Below are 17785 nucleotides of genomic sequence, written 5' to 3'. Positions count from 1 at the left end.
GCTTCACTGCACCTCAGAGTAATAGATTACTGTGTGCTCCACTGCACCTCAGAGTAATAGATTACTGTGAACCACTGCACCTCAGAGTAATGGATTACTGTGAACTCCACTGCACCTCCGAGTAATAGATTACTGTGTGCTCCACTGCACCTCAGAGGAACAGTACTGGAGTAACAGTGTTGCAGTATCTGATTGAACTGAACTGAAAGGCTTTATTGTCATCACACAGCACAGTGAGATTTAAAACAGCGTCACAGCGTCCTGCAGGTCAGCAGGCTCTCCATGGTGGAACGGTGGAAGGTCACCAGCAGCTGAGTGTTCAGTTGCTCCTTCCTGAGCACCATCAGGAAGTGGAGCCGCTGCTGGGCTTCTTGACCAGCGCTGAGGTGTTGCCCGACCAGGAGAGATCTGCAGGAGGACTCCACTCGCTCTACACATTCACTGTTGGTGTGCAGGGGCGGCTCTGTTTCGCCTGAAGTCCAGGATGAGTTCCTCGGTCTTTGTGATGCCAAGTTGTTTGATTTCAGGACCTCATCTCTGTAGGCCGCCTCGCTGCCCCGTGTGATCAGCCACCACCGTTGTGTCATCAGCACATTCGACCCTGATGTTCTCTGGGTGGACGGGACTGCAGTCGGATGTGTAGAGGGAGTAGAGTAGTGGGCTCAGAGGTGAGGACCCAGTTTCACCTGCTGGGGTCGGTTGACCAAAAAGTCTTTTATCCAGGGAGCAGGTGGGTGGTGGGAGCCCCAGGCTGGCTAACTTGGGAATCAGAATGTCCGGTATATTGTGTTAAAGGCTGAGCTGAAGTCGATGAAGAGCATCCTGACGTAGCTCCCTGTTGCTCCAGACGACTCAGCGCTGAGTGGAGAGCGATGGCTATGGCGTCTCCGGTGGATCTGTTAGTCCGGTATGCAAACTGAAGACCAGTTTCTCAAAGCACCTGGTGATGACTGGGGTGAGTGTTATGGGGCGGAAGTCGCTGAGGCTGGGTGTGGGTGACGTTTTAGGGATCGGGATGATTAATGCAGATTTAAAGCAGGGTGGGATGACGACTTGTTCCAGGGATAGGATGAAAATGTCAGTGAACACCTGTGATAGCTGCTTTGAGCACCTTCCCAGGTTCTGCATCTGGACCTGCAGCCCCCAGAGGGTTCACCGCACAGAGCACCGCCTCACCTGTGAGGGGGGGGGGGGGGGGGGGGGGTGGAGGCTGGTGGGGGTGTAGTGATGTGGCTGAGTGCTGCGTGTGTGTGTGTGTGTGTTCCAGACACACAGGCTACCGCACAGACAGGAAATGAGCATGTCCTTCAAAATAAAAGTATAGAATATTTGATGCCTTCTTTATATTTAATAATGTTTTGAAGCCTTCAAATTTCATCAGTGTTTTGATTTTAATCAGTTAATCCAACATTCTCTCATAAGGTCAATAATAAATAAACTCTAACTGAGGAGAAAAACAGAGAAAACACGAACTTCCCCTCGGCTTTTATTCTGAAAGGTCTTGTCGGAAGCCGTGGTGTGTATTCAGGTGAGCTTGACGCAGGCGCAGATCTCAGTGAACCTGCAGCAGCTGACAGACGCGTCCGAACAGAACAAAGAAGAAAATCACAAGTCTTTGATTTTCTCACCGGAAACAAACAAAAAGGTAAAAATGATTCTGCGCTCGATGATCTGATGACGTCATGATGTCATGATCTGATGATGTAATGATTTGATGATTTGATGATGAGTCTGTGATGAAGCTGCAGTCAAACATTCAAACAGCACAAACATGTCCACATCAGAATGTTCTGGTTCTGCTTGTGACTGATGTCAGAACCCAGCGAGTGAACTGGGTTTGATTCGGTTTGATTGGGTTTGATTCGGTTTGATTGGGTTTGATTCGGTTTGATTGGGTTTGATTCTGTTTGATTGGTTTTGATTCGGCTTCATCATCGACAGACGAGCTGCTGCGGCCAACGCCTCGACACAACCTGATCACTGATCAATGCGCCCTGACCGGCTCCTTCTCGATACCGAGCAGAATAGCTCGACCCGTGAGACCCGTTAAATCATATTGTATTTTAATTATTTGTTATCCTGACCAGCACCGGGCCAGCACCGGGCCAGCACCGGGCCAACGCCTCAGGATCCAGCGGCCTAACTCACCATAAAAAGCAGCCGAACATTAAATCAGCAGAAAAGTGAATGTAGTCTGGTGCAGCAGGACTCTTCATTGCGGTTATTTCAGTCCGCAGTGACGCGATGACCCAGTTTCTCTTATAGCCGCTCTGGAACCATCCGAACACATAAATATACTCGAGTAAAAGTACTTAGTTACATTCCTGCCTGATAGAAATATAGAAGCTGAAACTGAAACCAGTGATGAGGATGTTTAAAATAAATATGAATCATTGTTGATGATTTGTTCTTAATTTACTCTGATTACCTCTGAGCTGGGAGGCTTTCAGGGGCCGTTGGAGATCCCAGCTCCATGAAACTGATGAGTTGGGATCAGAACAGCTGAACTGAGATCAGGTCAAAGCTGTGATTGGACCACAGAACTCGTCTGTTCTGGTTGATCCTGCAGCTCGTCTTCTTCTGATGTTTTAATGTTGGACTGCTGATGAACAGCTGATGTTTAAAGTGACACCGTGTCACAAACACGTTGGTTCTGTATTCTTCAGAATGTGGTGAAACTTTAAATATAAATATTTCTAATAACACAAATACTGTGATCAATAATCAGTTTGAAACAAGACGGAGCTGCTGTCAGTCTGGACACACGTCACCTCCTCACAGGCCCGGATGACTCGGCCCGTTCAGACCGTGTGAGCTCCACTGAACCAGACTCCAGAGGAAAAACACACGTTTTAACAGCCTGTTTTTCTCTGGGGTCAGAACATTTGAAGGATCCAGGTTGTTTGGTTTGTTGCAACAGATATCAGATATTACAAATTCGCGTGAGTTAATAAAAGTATTTCATGAAGTGTTTTAATAAATTCCAGGACAGAACCGTGAAAAGTTCTGATTCTGTGTTCTGGGACGAGCTTTGTGAGAATGATGTTCAACACATGAAAACAAACCTGCTGTTCTGTTGAACTGGACTTTGTTTCTGGTTCCTCTCAGGTCCGTTCTCAGACGATGGAGAAGTCAAACAGCCAATACGACTCGTTCCTCTTCTGGAGGCAGCCAATCCCAGCCCTCGACGTGTCGGAGCTGGCAGACCTGGGTCTGACTGACGGTCAGCCGGCCAATAGCGTCAAAGGAAAAGAGAAGTCTTCATCACCGAGGAGTGAGGAGGAGGAGGTGAGGGGGCGGATGGGGAACGGGTCTGTCAGAACAGTTCATGTTGTTTTCCTTCATCAGCAGAGACTCGGTCAGAACATTCCGTCGCCATGGTTACAGTGTGGACAAAGAAATAACAACACAAATTTAGCAAAAACAAACAAAAACATGAAAACATTGTGATCACTCATGTTAGCAGTGAAGCTAACGGGATGCTAATGTGTTAATGAGGTGACGCTTCACCTGGAGCCGTCGTACCTGCAGATCTGATGACATCACATCAGACTCAGCTGTTTACTGATGATAAGCTAACGTTAACATGCTAACTTCACTGCACCAGGTGGCCTTCTTGTCTTTGACGTCTACTGCAGTTAGCATGCTAACAGCTAGCTGCTAACAGCCCTCTGTGTCTCAGAGGTGGCAGTCTGACAGCCTGCAGCTTCAGCTCACTTCTGAGTCTAACAAGTCAACAACATGAACTCATGAATGTGAAGAAAGGAAATATTTTCATTATAAACAGAAAAATCCAACCGTCCACCGTCTGAACTCCAGTTTGTGTCTCTGACTGAACTCAGATCAGTTTAATCTGCTCGCTAACTCATCGTCAGACTCACTTCACTCAGACTGGACTCAAACTGGGTCACAGTCACCAGAACAGTTCTGGTTTGTCTCCAGACAAAGTTCACAGTAACATGTGAGAATGTTCTGACTGTAGCTAGCAGCAGCAGTTAGCGGTGAGGCTGCCCCCTGTAGGTTTGGAGACACCTTTTGAAATCTGGTCATTTTAAAACCTTTGTTAACATTTTCTGATGTACACCCGTTTGCTGAAGTAACAGAGTATGTTTACAGTTTGGTGTCAGTACTTTATCTGAATATGACTGAAACGTGACGACCGTCTGACAGTTTGACCTCATTGTTTTCTCTTTCCTGTCTGTCGTCAGTCCGTCCTCTCTCAGTTCTCCTCCTTTAACTATTGGAGAGCTCCTCTCGCCGACGTCGACGCCCTGCTGGCCGACCTCAACCTGCTGCTCTGAACGCCTCATCACCTGACCCCTGACCCTGGATCAGTCTCACCTGACCCAGGATCAGTCTCACCTGACCCTGACCCTGGATCAGCCTCACCTGACCCCTGACCCTGGATCAGTCTCACCTGACCCCTGACCCTGGATCAGCCTCACCTGACCCCTGACCCTGGATCAGTCTCACCTGACCCCTGACCCTGGATCAGCCTCGCCTGACCCTGACCCTAGATCAGCCTCACCTGACCCTGGATCAGCCTCACCTGACCCTGACCCTAGATCAGCCTCACCTGACCCTGGATCAGCCTCACCTGACCCTGACCCTAGATCAGCCTCACCTGACCCTGGATCAGCCTCACCTGACCCCTGACCCTGGATCAGTCTCACCTGACCCCTGACCCTGGATCAGTCTCACCTGACCCCTGACCCTGGATCAGTCTCACCTGACCCCTGACCCTGGATCAGCCTCACCTGACCCCTGACCCTGGATCAGTCTCACCTGACCCTGGATCAGTCTCACCTGACCCCTGACCCTGGATCAGTCTCACCTGACCCAGGATCAGACTTACCTGACCCCTGACCCAGGATCAGTCTCACCTGACCCCTGACCCAGGATCAGTCTCACCTGACCCTGACCCTGGATCAGCCTCACCTGACACCTGACCCTGGATCAGTCTCACCTGACCCCTGACCCTGGATCAGCCTCACCTGACCCCTGACCCTGGATCAGTCTCACCTGACCCAGGATCAGTCTCACCTGACCCCTGACCCTGGATCAGCCTCACCTGACCCCTGACCCTGGATCAGCCTCACCTGACCCCTGACCCTGGATCAGTCTCACCTGACCCTGACCCTGGATCAGTCTCACCTGACCCCTGACCCTGGATCAGTCTCACCTGACCCAGGATCAGTCTCACCTGACCCCTGACCCTGGATCAGTCTCACCTGACCCTGACCCTGGATCAGCCTCACCTGACCCCTGACCCAGGATCAGTCTCACCTGACCCTGGATCAGTCTCACCTGACCCCTGACCCTGGATCAGTCTCACCTGACCCAGGATCAGTCTCTGCAGGCCTCTTCCTCCAGTCTTTCATCTACTGATGAAAATGAGCCGGTTCCAGGAAGTCACCAAAATAAGAGCCTGGTTTTCACATTAAAGCAGGTACTCACAGAGGGACGGAGGTCTGCTGAGACTGATCCTGGTTCAGATTAAACCACAGCTTTTTATTCACACTGATCCTGAGTCAGTTTCCCTGAAACCACACAGACAGCTGAGACGTGTTAATGTGTGTTTCACTGATAGTTTCTGTGATCATGAAGCTGATCATCAACTCTGAGGATGTTAAACAGAAATACAATTAAAACCCAGTGAGGTAACAATTAGTTTCAGTTCAACAAGAAATGATGATAAAACGTAAAGAAAGAATAAAAAATGAGGAAAAAAGCTGCAGATATTTTCATAAAGACAATAAAAATGTGTTTAAATGAAGAAACAGCACAAAGAACAGAACAGAGGAGGTTTAGTGAGGGAGGGAGAGGGGAAATGTACGGAGGACAGTGAATGCAACACACACACACACACACACACACACACACACACACACACAGACACACAGACACACACACACACACACACACACACAACATCCACTGTGTCAAAGAACCGAACCAGGAAGTGCTCAGTGATCCCAGTGATCCGATTGGTCGGATTTGAACCAGCTTCTTGATCTCAGATCAGCTGATTTCAAAGTAATTGTGCTCAGATTCAAACCGACAACCTTCACAAGTGAAAATGAGATTTTAACCCCTTCAGCATGTGAGCGGGGGGTGGACAAAATAATAGAAACACTGCTGATCCTCTTTTGATGCGTTGATTAGAATTTGAGCCGCTGTTTCTGTTCCATGATGAAGAAATGTTTCCTCCGATTATTGATTGATTTATTGACTGATTGATTTACTGAATGTGTCTGAACCCTCTGATGAGACTCAAACTTTTTGTTTCCATTTGTGCCTTTTTGTTCTTTTGTCCCGAGCTGCTCCATTAACTGTTAATTTATGTATTTATGTATTTATGAGTTTCTCATGCTGTTTTACTGAGCGGGCCTCAAACTGAGCCGCAGGGAGGAAACTACAGTTCACCCGGTTCTGTCAGAATGTTCTGTTCACCTGCCAACAATAAACTAAAGTCTTCTTTGGACCGGTCCCATGTTTTTACTTCACAGCTCAGTTTACTGTCGCAGATGAAAATGTGTGTTTGAATCTTCAGGTTAACACTCAGCTGGTTAATAATAAGCTTTGATTCTCAGCGTGATCTGATGAACCCTCGTGTTTCATTAGTGATGTTTCAGAAATTAAGAGAAATTAATTTAATGACAGACCATAATAAAGTGGAGAAATGTCTTTATTAATATACACAAACAGACAAATCAAACAAAACACAGAGCAAAGAAAGTTTCACTGAGCTGAAATCAAAGAAATACCTTTAACATATTCTCATGAAGATTAAATCATCGTTTGCAGTTTGTGATCACATTCAAATCAACTTGAACTTCTTCATTCTGAAGTTCCGAACAGTAACACCACCGTCAGTAACACTGCAGCAGAATACAACAACATGGATGATGAGGCCCGTCAGCTGGTTCTGACGGGTCCAAACATCCATCCACTTCAAACTGTTGAAGGAAATCATTTAAATTGGTCCCATCACTTCTTATTTTATCAGTAATTATTTTTCATAATGGCTGCCAGGGTTCTCTGCGGGTCAATTTAAGGAACTTTAGATTATTTAACATCTTCACAAAACAATAAACAGATTATTGATTAAAATCATGAAGTTTCAGTTTGTTCAATCTGAAACAAGCAGAAATATTATAATGAATTTAATTATCATCAAATAAATACAAACATCATATAAAAGTGAATGTTGACAGAATTCTGTCAAAAGTGTTCATTTGAAATATTTCCCAAAATGGCTGCCAAGGCTCGGTTCCGGTCCAGTCGCCGTTTCTGCATCAGATCCACAGAATCTAAAAGTTCTCCATCAGTGCCTTTATTTATGTATTAATGTATTAATTCATTGTTTCACCCATCAGCACTCAGGTGACTGACAGCTGCTGACTTTAATAATTCACTCTGACTGAACACAGTCACCTCCTTGTTGTCGCTGGTCAGCATCGCGGCCCGGTTCTGCTGCTGATCTCAGAGCAGCGGGCCGTCCGTCCGGCCCGGCGGCCCGCTGCCGCAGCGCTGACCGCAGGTCTGCTCCTCCGTGTCGTCACTGAGCCCGCCCACAGGGAGGTTAACTCACTCTGGCTTCCACCTCCGGTGTCGAGGGGCCGCCATTTTTATACGAGATAAAACACAAAAATAACTATTTTATAAATCCTTCCCGGCAGGTGAACACCTGTCAGACTAAAGATCACGTCAGCACACGAACACTCGCGGGAATCTACGAGAGAGGACGGTAAAACACGCTTCTATTTAACTTGCTAACAGTCTGCATGCTACATGCTAACGGCTAACACAGCTAGCTGGTAAACAGCAGCGTCAAAGCGAGACAATGAAGAAGACGTTTCCTGTCAGGACTTTCAGCATAAAATGCAGACTGACAGTAACTTGGACTGTTGATCAGACTTGTGTTGCTCATGTGACTCGTTGTCAGTTTTTAAATTGACTTTAACTTTTGATCCCATGAGAAATTAACGCCCATGAGCAACATCACAATATTAAATCCCTAAAAATAACAATACCGTTTGCGGTCTTATTTTGAAAGCTCAGTCCACAACATCCGGGCACGTACCGGCCGCCTGTCGCTAACTTGCCGCAGTAAACAAGCCCAGAGGAGCCCGACGAGCCGCCGCAGCGCCGTATGTGCATGTTTTGCGCTTCATGGAGCAGTTTGCGCTTCACTGACCTGTTCGTGATAAACGCAGAGTGATAACCGCACAGAGCCGCGCGCAGAGGGATCCGTCTGTTTAGCCTGCTAGCGTGCTAACATTAGCAGAGAGGAGCACTCCGGCTGGCTCCTAACAAACCTGACGCGGTGAGTAGCTGCTCTGTCGTCCCCCGCTGGAATAAAACCACGTAATTGTTGTTCTTCGTGTTAAATAACGTGATGGCGGTTCAGAGGCTGAGCGGGAGCGTTTCTCCCGGCGAAGCTGCTGGACGCTGTTTGACGGCGCGCGCCTGAAGAATGCTAGTTAACCGGATGTGGAAGTAGTTTTTTCTCCGTGTGTAAAATAGGAAATTTCTCTGTGACTTCCCCCGGAAAACCAACAACTTAATATCAAACAGTTTCCTGTCCGTGTTGCTGTAAATGTTTAGCTGGAGCAGGTTCTGGTTCTGAACGGCTGTGGCGGTACCGTACCGCTCGGAGAGGGGAGACGGGGGTACGTGGCACATGGCGGACTCTTTTCTGCCCATGAAGGCGCGTAAAATGGCTCCTCGGCCGCGGAGAGAAAACCCTCGTCCTCCCCCGTCTGAGAGCCGTGCAGCGCGGCGGGTTCCATTGTCGGACAGAGTGACGGGCTAACTCGCCTAGCTGCGGAGACTTCTCTGCTTAAAGAAACCGTCGACTGGAGCTCAGCTGCTCCCAGATCAGCCCCACAGGCACCGCCAGGCCCCGCGTGCTTCTGATGCACTTATTGATTTAGTGAAGTGATCATATTAATACAGTTAGCGCTCAAACACGAGGGGTGAGTCCATTATCGGACAGAGTGATTGTGTTGTTTTGGTCCGGCTCAGACACGTCAGTCAGACGTACAGTCCGGTTCTGTGTCACCACTCTGACCCACATTACATCACTCACTACTAATAAAACATGTTCGAACTCTGATCGCTTCTTTGTCTGAGTTCTGCCCCGGTCCAGACGGCGTACTGAGGCGGGATCTGTCCGATAATGGACGTGTAGCTGTTAGCTTCCGATCATTTCCCCGTTTACCGTAAAGTAGTGAGCAGACCAACAGGTACCGAGCCTGCTGCAGAACCTGCTCCCTCACAGATCGTCTGGGCCTGGTCCTGGATCAGATCTGTGCTGAGTCAACAGCCGTCTGTAGTCTGAACACTGACTGCAGATCAGCAGAAGTTATTTTACAAAGTAGAGTTTGAAATAATCACAAATCAATATAAGTATTGATTTGTGATTATTTTCATGACTGAATCTGAAGATGTTTTTTTAATGCTCAGCGTTACAGACCTCTGAAACAAACAGACTCGTCACAGAAATGATAAAGTTCAGTCTGATCCAAACACGGTGTTTCTGTAACAGACTCACATTAACAACAGTTATCTATCAGTGAAGTCAAAGGAACTATTGATCAGAACCACATGACAACATGTGATCACATTAATATGAACTCTTATTGAACGTCTTCTGCGTGTTGTTGACGGAGCGTTCTCTTCATTTACATTAGAATCGTTTGTCTCAGTAAAATACTCTTCACAGCTTCACGTCAAGTTCACACAAACTCACACTCTTAATAAACATTTAGTTATATTCTCTCTGAATGTGTTTGATACGTTTCATTTAGAATATTTTACGTTTTAAAAACGACATCAGTAAACCTGTCGGCTGTTTTCGACCATCAGCTCCGATGAGAAAACAGTTTTTCAGAGATTTCAGTGCAGAAAAAGATGCGTGTGGTAATTTATATTTATTAGATCTCAGTGAGGTTCAATGTTTCAGAGCGCTGATGTCATTTTACTATGATCTTTATTGTCACACTGAGACGTCCTGCCTCTGTCACAGATGTTTTTCCTGCCGTCAGTTTCAGCTGCAGCAGAATCGTCCTGCTCAGTCGTACAGTAACGTGTCTGACTGTTCAGCAGTCTGTCGCTGCGCCGGCTCGCTTCCATCTGTTGTCCTGCAGCTAACTGTTAAATTGACCATAAAAGTAAACATGTATCTGTGAACAGAGGCGCTGTCTGCGTGCTCATGTGGAATAAAGTGCAGCGAGATGTTTAAGGACCTGAATGTTTGTGTGTGTCAGATGTCGTTGGTGGACCTGGGGAAGCGTCTGCTGGAGGCGGCTCGGAAAGGTCAAGACGATGAGGTCAGAAACCTGATGGCCAACGGAGCGCCGTTCACCACCGACTGGGTGAGACTCGCCGCCGTCTGATCCGACTCGAGTGTCAGAGTGACCGCAGGGAGCAACTGATTTAATGTGTTGTATTCTTTAACCTGAGAGAACCCACGGTGCTGCTCGCCTTCTCAGTCTGTTCAGTCCAAACACACACACATCACCACAGTTCCGTCTGAACCACAGCAGCCTGTATTTATGTTAGTTATGGTGTTTCATCTTACATGCAGATATTCTTTCTGAAACAAAACAGAAACTATGAGAATGATCTTTATGTTCGTCTCCTCACACACACAAACAGAAATACACCAAAAAACAAAATAAACGCGACATCTGAGAGAGAAACTGAATATGTTTGACACTGACTGAGACGAGACATCAGCCGTCACCCTGAGGGAGCAGAAGCAGCTCAACATGTGGATGTATTTAATGTCAGTGAGAGTGAAGTCGTGTCCGTCTGTGCGTCCTGTAGTTGGGCACGTCTCCGCTCCACCTGGCCGCTCAGCACGGTCATTACTCGACGGCCGACGTCCTGCTGAGAGCCGGCGTCAGCAGAGACGCCCGCACCAAAGTGGACAGAACCCCGCTGCACATGGCCGCCGCCGAGGGACACACGGTCATCGTGGAGCTGCTGGTCCGGGTCAGAACCACTATCACCTTTACTGCAGTTACATTTAGTGTTTCAGCTCTTTAATTCTGTGAAAGTCTGTCAGAGTTTTTATCTGTTGACTTTAAATGTTTCCAGGAGCTTTAAATCTGACGTGTCAGTTTGTCTCCCTCGTGCTTTTTACCAACATGTGACTTAAACATGTGATTTTAGTGAAAGTCAGAAATGAACTCTTCTTCATTATTGCAGTGTTGCTGTACGTGTTCGTGTACTTCCTCCTCCTCAGAACTCTTCAGGCCCGTTTTAACTCTGACTATCTTTCAGAGCGGCGCCGACATCAACGCCAAAGACATGCTGAAGATGACGGCTCTTCACTGGGCGGCGCAGCACGGTCATCACGGCGTGGCCGAGACCCTCATCAAACACGGAGCTGACGTGCACGCGCTCAGTAAGTTTGACAAGACGCCGTTCGACATCGCCGTCGACATCCAGAACACGGAGCTGATGCTGCTGCTGCAGGTGAGACGGCGCTGACAGAACACACCAGAACCTCCGACAGGAAACTGTATCGAGAAAATGTGTTCTGAACCTTTTTTTCCACATTGGTTGTGTTTGTGCAGGAGGGCATGCAGAACCAGGTCAATATGAACCAGGTGAACCTGAACCAGGTGAACCTGAACCAGGTGAGTATGAATGTGGAAACCAGCACCACCACCAGCCAGCCACAGTTCATCATCCAGGGAATACCTGCCATCCAGGGGGGCGTGGTCAACCTGGCCGAGCTGCTCAACAAGGCCAACGCAGGTACGAACACCTGAACGCACCTGAACGCACCTGAACACACCTGAACACTGAACGCACCTGAACGCACCTGAACACTGAACACACCTGAACACTGAACACACCTGAACACACCTGAACACTGAACACACCTGAACACTGAACACACCTGAACACTGAACACACCTGAACACACCTGAAAAACACCTGAACACACCTGAAAAACACCTGAACGCACCTGAACGCACCTGAACGCACCTGAACACTGAACACCTGAACACTGAACACACCTGAACGCACCTGAACACACCTGAACACACCTGAACACTGAACACACCTGAACGCACCTGAACACACCTGAACACTGAACACACCTGAACACACCTGAAAAACACCTGAACACACCTGAACACTGAACACACCGAACACTGAACACACCTGAACACACCTGAACACTGAACACACCTGAACACACCTGAACACACCTGAACACTGAACACACCGAACACTGAACACACCTGAACACACCTGAACACTGAACACACCGAACATCCAGACGAGTCCTGTGGAGGCGTGACGTTTGGGTCTTTCTGTTTCAGGTGACTCAGAAGAAGCGATGGCTGCAAGCGCCCTGGACTCCAACATCCAGCACGCCGCCGTCGTCAACGAAGGGGGTCAGAGGGTCATCACCATAGTGACCGACCAGCACGGCAACCTGCAGACCACAGGAGGGATGGCGCCGCCGTTCTTCGTCACCATGCAGCACGGACAGCAAAGTACGACGCACACGGCCTTCACTCAGTGCGACACTTCCTGAGGCTGATCAATACCTGATAATCAATCAATCTGTTTGTGTTTCAGTGCTGGCGGTGCCGGCCAACACGGTGACGGAGGAGGTGGTGACGGAGGAGCCTCAGCCTCCACCCTCCAGGAAGAGGAAACTGGAGGTGACCAACAATCACAATGATGGAGGAGAGACGGTAAGCGTGACTCTTCTTCCTCCTCCTCCTCCTCCTCCTCCTCTTCCTCTTCTTCTTCCTCCTCCTCCTCTTCTTCTTTCATGTCTCTTCCTCTCTGTGATCATCTTGTTCTCCTCCTCTTCCTCTTCTTCTTCCTCCTCCTCCTCCTCCTCCTCCTCTTCTTTCATGTCTCGTCCTCTCTGTGATCATCTTGTTCTCCTCCTCCTCCTCCTCCTCTTCCTCCTCCTCTTCTTTCATGTCTCGTCCTCTCTGTGATCATCTTGTCCTCCTCCTCCTCCTCCTCCTCCTCTCCTCCTCCCCCTCCTCCTCCTCTTCTTTCATGTCTCTTCCTCTCTGTGATCATCTTGTTCTCCTCCTCCTCCTGCAGGAGTTGTTGCAGAGGCAGCTGCTGGAGGCCAACAGGAAGGCGCAGGAGTACCGGCAGCAGCTGCTGCGTAAGGAGCAGGAGGCCGAGGAGTACCGCATCAAACTGGAGGCCATGTCCCAAAGTCAGGCCAACAGCGCCAACGCCAACGCCGCCGCAATCAGCGCCGCCGCCAATGCTGCCAGCCCCGAGGAGGTGGTGGGAGGGGAGGAGGACGAGGAGGAGGCAGCGGCCAGCATGGTGGAGGAGGAGGGAGAGATGGTGGTGCTGCAGGAGGGAGGGATCATCATGGAGGGGGAGGAGGGTCAGGTGACGCTGGTGGAGACGGGAGGAGAGACGACGGAGGTCAGCTCCTAACAGAGGGGGGAGGAGGGGTGAGGAGGGCCGACACACTGATGGAAAGACAGATCAGAACCGAGGCAGTTGGATGGACTCGCACTAATTTGCATCCCTTTGAACAGGTGGCCAGTGTGTGACGGAGGGGGAGGGGGTGAGTCATGGCGGATGGTTTGAAGTGTGCACCATTTTGAATCCCTAAAAGACACCAGAGAAGAGAAACAAAATGGTTTCCCACGAACAGTGAGAGGAGAACAAACGTCGACAACAGACACAAGGATTTCAGTCACGCACCATTCTGAATCCCTGAATGATTAAATACCAACAATCCCAAAAGATTTGTTGATAACATGTCAGAGAGGAGGAGCAAAATGGCTTCTCAGAAAAAAACAACTAAGAGAGAAGATAGACAGAAAACAGACTAAACAAACATGGCAGGTTTAGCTGTGCACCATTTTGAGTTCCCACATGTTCTATAACTGAATGCTTACTTAAGTGGGATGCTAAATCGAATGACTCTGGATGAGAGGATTGAAGAGATGGAGACCAGCTGAGGGAGAAGAAACAGACAGCAGAGAGGAAACTGAAACATAAACTCAGGAGGAGGCGGGACTTTTTACCCGAAGGCATATTTACTTTTTTTGTTGTCGCCACAATCAGTGATCCCAGATCAGAATCGTGAGACGGTGCTCCCTGTGTGCAGCCGCGTCTGCTCCCTGATCATCGCTTTAACACACCATTTTGCTTCCCAGTTTGACTCGGAGTGCTTATAAAGACGACGTCACTGAACCTGAGGATGCAGCAGGAATCAAGAGTCTCAGTTTGTCAGTTCAACATTTTCCTCCTTGATGTTTGAGCGCCGATTGTTATCCCCAGTGCACCATTTATATCCTTTTGTTTCTGTTTTGTTCAGTTTTTGTCAGTGGGTTGTTTTTATCTGGTGAGTCTGTGAACCAACCAGTTGTTCCGCTGATGCCTTCAGAACTCCATGTTCTGATAAACTGGATCATTTTCGCCTTTTTGAAATAGTTGCCCAACTCTTGCTGCAGCTGGCACCATTTTGCTTCCCCAAAATAAGGCCTCCACTGGGAGCTGTGAAAGCCTCTTTGTCAGGATTGTTTGGACACTACGGTAACTCACTCTGAACTGCTTTCCTACTTCTTTCACTTAGTTTTTTGTTTCTAACTAGTTTTGTTTCTTTTCTGATGTTTGTCGATGAAACGTTTGTTCAGAACGAGTTCACTCTCGTTTAACAAATTAATCTTAAACCGAGCGAGCAAAAGGAATAATGTTAGAATGTCAGCTGGTTTCACTGCTCAACAGGCCCATCAGTGTTTGAGTTCAGAAAAGGCTTTGAGTCCTGACAGGACCTGAACCAGGACCTGAACCAGGACCTGAACCAGGAACTGAACCAGGAACTGAACCAGGAACTGAGCCAGGACCTGAACCAGGACCTGAACCAGGACCTGAACCAGGAACTGAACCAGGACCTGAGCCAGGACCTGAGCCAGGACCTGAACCTGGACCTGAGCCAGGACCTGAGCCAGGACCTGAGCCAGGACCTGAACCAGGACCTGAGCCAGGACCTGAGCCAGGACCTGAGCCAGGACCTGAACCAGGACCTGAACCAGGACCTGAGCCAGGACCTGAACCAGGACCTGAACCAGGACCTGAACCAGGAACTGAACCAGGACCTGAGCCAGGACCTGAGCCAGGACCTGAACCAGGAACTGAACCAGGAACTGAACCAGGACCTGAGCCAGGACCTGAACCAGGACCTGAACCAGGACCTGAACCAGGACCTGAGCCAGGACCTGACCCAGGACCTGAACCAGCAGCTGAACCAGGACCTGAACCAGGACCTGAGCCAGGACCTGAACCAGGACCTGAGCCAGGACCTGAACCAGGTCCATCATGGAAACCTTTAATGTTGATTATTATTTAAAACCAGGTCTGTTTTCCATCATCGGGCTGTTTAAGGCTTGTTGGGTCGAACAGAACTTATTGATTAGTCGCTCCAAATGTTCTTCAGATTTCTGTCGGCCGAGTTTTAAGAACTTTAAACAACTGATGAATTATCAGATTTATTGACACTTAAAACTCCGTCCAGGTGACTGAATGTGGTCAGCTGTGGTGTGAATTGGTCTCATGATTGTTTCCGTCGCGTCACATTCCTGCCGAGTGTCTCGTGTGCTGTTAGTGTGAGTCTGAGTGCGTTCTGGGATCTGTAACTGATGAACAGCTACTTTATCTCACTGACGGACGTCTGTGCCTGCAGATGTTCTGTTCAGAGCAGTCACAACTTTTTCAGCTTCATTTTTTAGTGTCTGAATCGCACACGCTTGAATTTGGCGTGTGGTCGTGTTGAGTGAATATCTGAAGTATTGTGACCGTCGGTTCCTGAGTTGTTCACGCGGCTTCAGTCCAAACTGTTTTCCAACATGACGAATAACTGAACTTTTCAAACTCGACACATTCTGTTGCATCAAAATGTGACTTTAAACATTTGGTCGTCATTAACGAGTCCAGAGGTCGTCAGGGGAGGACGTGATCCTGTTTCTATAAAACATCCAACAATTTGTAGGTCCAGATGAAACACATGAAGTCCTGGTTCAGTCTCCGGTCCTGGGACAGCAGTTACTGATTACTACCTGTCAGCTGACAGACTCACCTGTCCGCCCTCTGATCAGTGATTCTGTGTCATTTGAGTTGAGTATGATAGTTATTTTTATAAGCTCAGCGAAGCCTACCTTTTTCTATGTACATATAAAGTTGTATTTTTTTAACTGTACCTGAATGCTTCACCACGATGATGATGATGATGATGATGATGATGATGATGATGATGATGATGATGATGGCTGCCTGCATTGGTAAATCTGAAATATAAACACTTGTTTTTTTTAATAAGAACTTCTTTGTTTTGGTTTTTTATGCTTTCACACAGTGACACCTGAACTCATCGTGAGGCGTTCAGGCGTTGAACTGACTCTGTTCTGCTTTAGTGTGACAGTTTGACTCTTATGTGTGTTTTCAGACACTTGATCCAAACGGATCCATCAGGAATCCGAACACAACAAACTTATTCTTTAAGGAAACAAAATTCAACAATTAAGAAATTCTTTAATGTAAATAAATCATAAAAACAGCTTCTATTGGTATTATTTTAGTTTTTACTTCTCTTTGACCTTGAGAGTTAAAATAAAACCTGCGTCTGCTGAGAGGGATGGAACGCTCCAGAACAGCTGCTCAGTGGACCTGGTGTTGACCCGGTTCTGCCAGCTGCGGTTTCCAAGGTCCAGAATGAAACTCCAACATGTTTGTTTCTGACTTCAGTTACATGAACAGAACAATCAATGTTTGCTTCGTTAGTCTGAAGGAACTTTATGTAACTCAACCACTGACCTTAAATCAGACAAACTAACGTGCAGGAAATGAAAATATAAAGAAATTAATTAAGTGTGTGATGGTTCAGTTTAGAATCTGATGAAGTGAACTGACAGCGTGGAGAATCATTTCCAGAGCTTTCTACATCCTGTTGGTGTGCTAGCGGTTAGCGGAGCCTAAATGTGTATATATATGTATTTTATTTGTTTCTGTATTTTGACGACAGACTGCAGGAGCACTGGGGATCATGCTGGTAAATGGACCTTAACTGAAGTCTTCTAACATTAAATTCTTGTCTGTAAAGTTCATCCTTGACCTTGAAAACACTCAGTCCACGTCTAAAGCCGGTCCGGAGCTTTCGACCACATCACAGTCTTCAGTCGATGATGAAGTTAATTCCATGTGAAGTGAGAAACTCCATCTGCTGGGACAGATTGTGAGATTCTGCTGAACGCTCCAGGAGCTGCTTAAATGGACCTAGTGGTCGAATACTGTATCGCCTGTTTAAATACTGTGTGTAGCATCAGTAAATTACATTAATACATTTAAGTTTCTACACTTAGATTAGAACTAATCCTAACTGACATTATTTTTGAGGCTTCAGATTCAGATTATGGTCGATCAGATTGATGCTTTGTTAATCCGGCCGGGTGGCGGAGGAACATCCTCCCCGCGCTGCTGTCGCGTCACTGTGTGTAGCTGTCGTCTGCGTCCACCTGCAGCTCACCTGGACGATGAACTCGGCAGACTTCGTCATTTTAATGCATAAATATCGATTAATGTCATGATATTTATCAACTACAGCTCCCATGAGGCCCTGACAGGCTGCCGCTGGCTGCGGGGGGATATTACCGCCCCGCTGCTGGATTATGGCCGATCAGTCCTGAGTGACGTGCCCACCGTCCAATCAGCGGCGGCAAAGTGGCACGCGGCCAACCCTGTGTGTCGGGGGGCGGGGCCGCCAGGG

At 47.9% G+C, this 17785-nt stretch overlaps 2 protein-coding genes across 5 annotated transcripts; both read left to right on the top strand.

Annotated features, from left to right (window-relative positions):
• Window positions 1-1498: 1498 nt before the first annotated feature.
• On the top strand, window positions 1499-6484 carry mllt11 (MLLT11 transcription factor 7 cofactor). 2 transcript variants are annotated; one of them, XM_030410575.1, is made up of 4 exons: window positions 1499-1645; window positions 3109-3288; window positions 4209-4336; window positions 4385-6484. In XM_030410575.1, exons 2-3 carry the CDS (start codon window positions 3124-3126, stop codon window positions 4299-4301), a joined length of 258 nt encoding a protein of 85 aa, XP_030266435.1. In that variant the 5' UTR covers window positions 1499-1645; window positions 3109-3123; the 3' UTR covers window positions 4302-4336; window positions 4385-6484. The 2 variants fall into 2 exon arrangements, with proteins under 2 accessions (XP_030266435.1, XP_030266434.1); XM_030410574.1 differs by having other exon boundaries at window positions 4209-6484.
• Window positions 6485-7549: 1065 nt separating this feature from the next.
• On the top strand, window positions 7550-16580 carry gabpb2a (GA binding protein transcription factor subunit beta 2a). 3 transcript variants are annotated; one of them, XM_030410569.1, is made up of 8 exons: window positions 7550-7750; window positions 10275-10382; window positions 10837-11004; window positions 11296-11490; window positions 11592-11775; window positions 12351-12527; window positions 12613-12731; window positions 13099-16580. In XM_030410569.1, exons 2-8 carry the CDS (start codon window positions 10275-10277, stop codon window positions 13450-13452), a joined length of 1305 nt encoding a protein of 434 aa, XP_030266429.1. In that variant the 5' UTR covers window positions 7550-7750; the 3' UTR covers window positions 13453-16580. The 3 variants fall into 3 exon arrangements, with proteins under 3 accessions (XP_030266429.1, XP_030266428.1, XP_030266430.1); XM_030410568.1 differs by having other exon boundaries at window positions 7550-8329; XM_030410570.1 differs by having other exon boundaries at window positions 7550-8675.
• Window positions 16581-17785: the final 1205 nt, after the last annotated feature.

The sequence above is a fragment of the Sparus aurata genome, unplaced genomic scaffold, assembly GCF_900880675.1.
Source record: "Sparus aurata unplaced genomic scaffold, fSpaAur1.1, whole genome shotgun sequence".
NCBI classification, from domain to species: Eukaryota; Metazoa; Chordata; class Actinopteri; order Spariformes; family Sparidae; genus Sparus; species Sparus aurata.
This window is presented reverse-complemented; position numbering and strand designations above follow the sequence as displayed.